This window comes from Lactuca virosa, chromosome 4, assembly GCF_052849685.1.
Source record: "Lactuca virosa cultivar CGN04683 chromosome 4, Lactuca_virosa_CGN04683_v6, whole genome shotgun sequence".
In the NCBI taxonomy this organism is placed as follows: Eukaryota; Viridiplantae; Streptophyta; class Magnoliopsida; order Asterales; family Asteraceae; genus Lactuca; species Lactuca virosa.
Window position 1 is genome coordinate 336,099,098 of NC_136429.1, and position 7,370 is coordinate 336,106,467.

Consider the following 7,370-nt stretch of genomic DNA (forward strand, 5'->3'; position numbering starts at 1 on the left):
AATAAATAAATAAAAAAAAAAAAAAAAAAAAAAAAGAAACCTTACTTATACGGAATCCTAGTCCGGTATCCCGGAGCATGTTTTGGAATTAACTATCCTAAACAAAGTGGTTATTTTACAAAAATTAAAAAAGGAAAATTATAGTTATTTTTTTCAAAAACTTTATTTGTATGGGTTAGATTACTCAATTTCCCGAAAGTGTATTACAACAATCAACCAGCTATATGTATCTCTACGAAGATATTTATGAAACCGTAGAAAAAACATGTTTTTTTAAAGCAGCAAGTCTAATTGTCATTTTCAAGAAGTGGTTGGAACCTATCATGAACCCATCTATAAAACTAAATTCGTTTTTAGGGGATTATGTTGTTACATTTACAAAGTCACCATGAAAGTTATCATATGTGACACTTGAACATTATCTAACAAATTAGGTTGTATTTGATTCCTCAGATTCCAAGATTTGTCCAGAATTAGAATTCAATTCCCTTTTCAATCCCACGTTAGGTTACATAAATTAAGTAATTTAACTCCATTAAAATTCACAAAATCTTTCAACGATAGAGTTCAACCATCATACAAAAACATACGATTTCCAGCATTTACTCCTTGTTAAAAATACTAGATTATCATTTCAATCCTAGCATTTCTTACAAAGTTTAAAATTCTAATCCACCAAAACATCCTGCAAACCAAACACCCTCAAGTTCATTTTATGTTCGATCTTAAAAGTTTCAAACTGAAGTGAAACATTTCTCAACAATTCCTTTTCTAACGTATTAAAATATAGCAAAAGTCAGTCTTACATGACATAGGCATTAATTAATATCCCGCGTATGAGGAGTTGCTATTTTAGGAAAAATTGTTATGCCACCAGCTATACAATAAAATTATACATATATAAATATATGTAAGAGGAAAGTTCAAAAAAAAAGTGTAGCTTTTGTGTACTGAGTCACCCCTTTTAGAATTTTAAACAAATACATGAAAAACCAACACGCTTAATTGTATAATGTATATATATACAAGATACAAGATTAGTCAGTCACTCCAGTTATCCTCATCAAGTGCAGGAGGCTTCCCTGTTCTTCCATCCCATTCATCCTGAGTGTCATTAAATTGTAATTTAATTTAAATCATGATTGCATCATTAAAATTACAAAAATAAATTGTAATTTAATTAAATCATGAAAATTTTTCATTGCATCGAGTGAAAAAAAAAAAACACCCTCTGGCAAATGAAAAGTAACAAAATGGAAGGAATCACGTTCCTGAATGGTCCATTCCATTCTATAGAACAAAAACAAGAATGTGCTTTTCATTCCAATGGAATAAACCATTCCATTCCACTCCTTTCCTGATTCCATCATACCAAAGGAGGGAGGGGGGTATTAAGTATAAGAGGTAGTGGCATACAACATCTTGAGAAATCAACTTTGGAGGAGACCAGATAAGGATTTGTCTGTCATTTCCACCTGTGAATAGTTCCTGTAAAGAGACCACACAGATTAACATTTTAATAAATAAAAATAATAAAAAATACTTGGCCTAGTTGAATGAAAAGTATTTCAATTTACACAAGCAACAAAATAAACCTAACATTCTATAAACAAGTGCTATTTTTCAATAGACAATCTTGCCTGCTGACGTGGCGTCAGAGAGAGGAGAGAGAAATCTACCTGATCATAGGCATTATAGCAACAGCAATTTACATGCTCATAGTGTCCTTGAAGTGTCATACTAGTCTTCCCTGACCACAGATCAAATGCCTAAAAGCATCCAGCAAACATATTTACAAATGAAAAAATATATTCAAATCGACTTTCTTGACTACTCTTCAAGATACTTAAGGCTGCGTTTGTAACATTTTATAGGGCTATTTCTAATGATAAGGATAAGGAGGGCATTTACGTTTTTTTGCACTGACAACAGATATAATTAAAGTGACGTACTTTGAGAGATGTCATGCATGGAACAAAGACAAGGGCAGAATCCTGAGTGACAGCCAACTGTATGGCTTTAGTAGTTTGCAATCGCGTAATCTCAAAGTGCACAAGTGTATTGCACCCAGACTCAATGTCCCACAATCTTAACCTTGAATCAGACCCTAAAACATATTCCACAAAATAACAAACCACCATCACCAATATTTTATCCATCAAACTACATTGATATAATAATAATAAATAAATAAATAAATAAAACCTGCACTTAGAAGATACATGCCATCTTCTGTGGCTTTGAGACCGATAACAGCACCATAATGAGCTGTAGCGCGATCCTGGCTGGACAACAACCCTGGATGGAGTCTCTGTTTTTGCTTCCTACTGCTGCCAGAGTGTTTTGAGGCGCTGCTGGAGGTGGCTTTTTTCTGTGGTGGTCGAGTCTTGGAGGATGAAGTTTGACCAGGTGTAAAGGATCTAGATGTTGTCACCTGACCAAAATCAAAAACAGAGACCATATCATAAAATGTAATATCAGATTTATGAACATGTAGGAGTTGACCTTCACTTCCATAAATGTTATGTAAGAAAGACATGTTATAGGGGTAATCTGGTCATTCCATCCAATAGATAATGCTTAATATGATTTATATCTTATGATGATACCAATACAATAATATGGTGTAATTTATCAATTTTAAAAAGGGCTTTTGACATAAAAGTCATTAAGTTTGTCAAAATGTGACAGTTTTGTCCCTGCAACGATTTTAGGTGTGTTAATGCCTACGGTTTGCCAAGCTTTTTTCATTTTTGCCCTTAAGTTTACAAATATTTTATGCTTTTACCCTAAGTATGATTTCCAAATTTGACATGAAAGTCCTTAAATTAGTCAAATTTTGTCGATGGAAACCTGCTATTACAGGTAACAAGGGAAAAATTGAAAAAAAAAAAAAAAAAAAATGGCAAACATTGGATGTTAACGAACAAAAAATCATCAGAGGGGCAAAATTTGACAAACTTAAGGACTTTCATGTCAAAAGCCCTTTTAAAAATAAAAAATGTGACTTTCATTTTGTAAATAAAGATGTGTAACTTTCAACTTTTATTGAAAAACACATAGATGAAAGAAGCGAAACCTTAGTGGTGGACCTCTCAAGTAGAGGTGGACGCCTTCCAAGCTGAGAGTGAGATTGATCTAAAACAGAGAAACATCCTGCACGTCTAATATCCCAAAACCTTATTGCCCCATCACAACCTCCAGTCATCAAAACCCACTCACTACAAGCAGACCACTCCACTGCCATCACGCCATCTGTCATCACCACCAATCTTCTTTAATAACAATACACATAATTTCATACCCTTTTACAAATAATTCGAATAAAGATTCTTTAACAGAAGTATTCATATGTCTACAACACCATTAGCATACCACGATGACCCGACAATGTATGAGAAAATGCCCCTGAAGCCATATCACAAAGCCGAACCTGAACATCTTCAGTTGCAGCAGCTATAAGCATGTGAGATGTGGCTAATGAAGACATGCCTGTCCTATAAACTTTTCCTGGCATCTTAAAATCCATCACCACCTGTCCAAAAAAAAAACATCAATTTGAAATCAAAAAAGAGTTGTGAGAGTAAAAGAAAGAATCATATATGTTTTTACCTGTGAGGTATTGGTATCCCAGACATTGATGTGGTGATCGAATGAGCCTGTGACAAAAAGACCTGTATCAATTGGATACCATATGGCTGTGGATATGGCATATTTGTGACCATTTTGGTGCTGCTTATCGACATGGAGTATGGGCTTATGCTTAGCAATCAAACCACCTCCTTCATAGTCTGTTGCATGTTGGATATCATAGACAGCAAGTGATGCATCGGAAGCTCCAGATAACAAATATCTTCCCTCTGTCAAATCAACCTGATTTAATGATCAAACATACTGTCCACCATAACATCTAATCTAAATATCTAATAAACAATGTAATGTACAGAAGAATTTAATATATGACCTTCATTAGCCACTTGCTACAAAGCACAATTTGACAACAACAAAAGATGAAAAGTTGATTTCTAGTTCTAAATGATACTCCATTTGCCTAAAAGCCACAGCTGCACTTAGTTTTTAACTATATACAAAGGTTTATTCCAACATCTATACATGTTTCAAGTGTTTCAGTTCAGTTAGTAATTCACCACATCCTTGGATTTTTCAATTTTCAGGATTTATCACAAAACTATAATGATTAGGTTTGCTCAGTAAGTAGCGGTGGTACATATATAGCTCCATACGTGTTATATGTGTTTATCATAACATATATAGCTTTTTCCTTGATTTTAAGTAAGAAATTCACTTCTGGAAAGACGGAATAAAACAAAAGATTCAAATAACTAGAAGTGAAGTATAAGAGAAAGATAAACACCTGAAGCGAATTAATGGCGCCACGGTGAGGAGAGACAATCTCTTTGTGATTGGAGAGTTGAAGAGATGATGCTCTGTTCGATCGAATACGACTGATGAAAGAATTAGGGCGTAGTTTTCCCGATTGTCTATCTCCGATCTCCTTCCACATTCTCCTCGCATCTTCTTCTTCCTATTACCCCAATCGAATTTCTGTTTAAATCAACAATTCCCCTTTGATACGAGTTCTAAATTCCAGAGATTGAAATTAAGGATATTGGTGCTAATTGTGCAAGCGTGAGGGAGTAACGTGAGAGAGGGGTTTGCAGCTGAAGAAGATGATTATTTGATTATGTTCGACCGAAATGGGCCGAAATATCGATGGACCTCAGATGGAGCCTACTATTCATCTCCTTTCTACCCTGATGTTAGAATAAATTACACGAATTGTCCTTAAGGTGGGGGGTAATTTGCTTTAGTTCTATAACTCTTCTTTTTTAACTCGAATATCTATTTTAATAAATGAATGTTTTTTTTTATTACATGTTACACTTTTATTCAATTTGTTAAATGTAATTTTGTGGTTATTTTGAATTTGAATTTTTTTTTTTTCCACGTGTCATTTTATGAATTTTTTATTTTATTAAATTTCACATAATATTTTAATGCAATAATTGCAATAAATTAATATCAATTTCATTAATAAACTTAGTTTTTAATTTCAAAATTTCCAAATTAAAGTTCATTAGTTTATTTATTTAAATTATTTGTTTAAATTTAAAAGATAAAAAATATTTCAATTATAATAATTCATTATTTTTCTTATGTTCTTATAAATTCAAAATTTTCAAATATTTTGACATTTATATTTAATTTTTTTTAAAAATTAACTCATATAATACATGAGTCTCACAACTAGTTTTTATTATATGTGCGCCAAAACACACACACACACACACACATATATATATATATATATATATATATATATATATATATATATATATATATATATATATATATATATATACGTCGTCCAAATCCTGAAAATATAAATTTCGTAGAAATTCGAGTCCGTATGAATTAGATATTATTTTTATAAAATATAAAAGTCATTCATGTACAAGAAATGTGTGACATTAAAAGGTACGAAGAGAATGATTAACTTTTGAGTAAAGTCACAAAAAGGACAATCGTCGTACTTTTTAAGATAAGAATTTTGGTAAAAGCACCAAAATCGGAGTTCGTACGAGACAGTTATGATTTTTGTAAAATCATTAAATCTTATAAAAATAGGGACGAAAAAATAAAGTAAGAATTAGTTGATGGAGTCTAAAGAAAAGTCGTAGATCTTGTCGAGAGCTTTTCGGGGATATAAAGAACGTCCAAAACGGAGTTCGTATGAAGAAGTTATGGAATTTAGAAAATCTGTGATTTGCGTCCCGCGCAGTACGCGTCGGGTGCGCGACGCGCGCTTCTAGAAGGTGAAAACGCGGACCACGGAGAAGCAGACATGTGTCACAAAGTGATTGGGGAGACGTAGCCTTAAAATGCACGACGTGCACCCCTTTTGCACGTCGTGCACCCCAAAAACGGCTATAAATAGGAGGTCAAACCTCATTCCCTTCCCACACCTTCCAAGATCTTCTCTCTCGAGTTGCTTTCGATTTTAGCCCATTTTCCCTTAGTTTTAGCCTTTGGTGAAGCCCTGCGATCCCTGAAATAGTAGTAGCCAGCAAGTAGAAGCTCTGCCAATGCAATTTCCTAACTTTTGTCAAGAAAATCTATGTAAGTTAAGCTACACTCTATCTTTTTCAGTGTAACTTATATTTATAGTCATAAGTCGTTATTATGAACCTATAAATAAGATTTATCAGTAATTCCATGTCGTTATACTAATTGATCTACTTATGGGGATGATGTCTAGGCTGGATTTAGTGAGGTGTTTAAAGTGGGATTTCCAAACAGTATACTATGTATACCAAACGGACCCTGCCTCCGATATGATCCTACCTGGTTGTCCCTTATCAGCTATAGATCAGTAGAAATTGGGATTGTTGAGGAATCTAGACTATTAATTACTCATAAGAGGTAATAAACTAAGACTTATATATAATTGAACCTAGGTCATATCAAAGGAAAAGCCAAGTGCTAAAACGAAGCAGTGTCCGACTTTCCAGTCATCCACTTTAACAAGTGAGTGCATAGTTATCTTCAACTTACACACGGATATCAAGTATTTAATCTGCTTAAATGTTTTATGTGCTTATTATCTGAGTTTCTGATATTTGTGTTAGATGGGATGATGATTTTTCTAAAATATCATATATGTATTTTACTGTACTCATAATGTATTGGGTAGGACGGGTAGAAAGAGATAAGAGAAATGAGATAACAGTTAGGGACCATAAGAGTAGAGATAACAGTGAGAGACCATAAGAGAAAAAAGAGATAATTGTGAGAAACCATACTAGAGATAGATTAGTGGTGAGAGACCATGCCAGAGATAGGGCGAAGAGACCATGCCCAACAAAGATCAGTCATCAAGCAGAGTATTGATGGCGACCACGGACTATTCTAGACAGTCCAGTGGAACACCAGCTGACTTGCAATCTGTATGTGTTAATGAAATCACACAAATCGAGAGTATGGATTGTGGATTCATTTGAGTACTCTATTTTTCCTTGGGTGCCTTATCAACGTGTAACCCTTAGGGTAGAACGAGAGAGAGATAGAGAGAGATAGAGAGAGAGAGAGAGAGAGAGAGAGAGAGAGAAAGCAAGAAAGAAAGAAAGAAAGAAAGAAAGAAAGAAAGTAACGGGAATGGGTAATCGGGTTAACTGTTTGGTGTGAATTATATAAAGAGATAAATTATATTATTATGGGTTAAAAAAACAATATGTACTCATCAGGTTTCCCAACCCAACCAACTCAGTTTATTGTATCACAGGTAATTATATATGATGATATAGGTATCTGTCGAGAGATTCAAAAGAGATATAGACTATTAGTATAAA

General features: G+C 33.7%; 1 protein-coding gene across 1 annotated transcript; it reads right to left on the reverse strand.

Annotated features, from left to right (window-relative positions):
- Nucleotides 1–880: 880 nt before the first annotated feature.
- Nucleotides 881–4,727, reverse strand: LOC145108582 (WD repeat-containing protein ATCSA-1-like). The gene is made up of 9 exons (XM_079045614.1): nucleotides 4,376–4,727; nucleotides 3,613–3,873; nucleotides 3,376–3,535; nucleotides 3,080–3,255; nucleotides 2,206–2,434; nucleotides 1,953–2,107; nucleotides 1,680–1,769; nucleotides 1,417–1,488; nucleotides 881–1,104 (listed from the first exon to the last, which is right to left on the reverse strand). The coding sequence occupies exons 1-9, from the start codon at nucleotides 4,523–4,525 to the stop codon at nucleotides 1,042–1,044; spliced, it is 1,356 nt and encodes a 451-aa protein (XP_078901740.1). The 5' UTR covers nucleotides 4,526–4,727; the 3' UTR covers nucleotides 881–1,041.
- Nucleotides 4,728–7,370: the final 2,643 nt, after the last annotated feature.

Excerpts from the sequence above, each read along its gene's own strand:
- LOC145108582 (XM_079045614.1), bottom strand. The coding sequence starts at position 4,525 with ATGTGGAAGGAGATCGGAGATAGACAATCGGGAAAACTACGCCCTAAT. Across the intron at positions 3,874-4,375 it reads GCGCCATTAATTCGCTTCAG|GTTGATTTGACAGAGGGAAG; the intron begins GTGTTTATCTTT and ends TCATTAAATCAG. Across the intron at positions 3,256-3,375 it reads TACATTGTCGGGTCATCGTG|ATGGCGTGATGGCAGTGGAG; the intron begins GTATGCTAATGG and ends TGGTGATGACAG.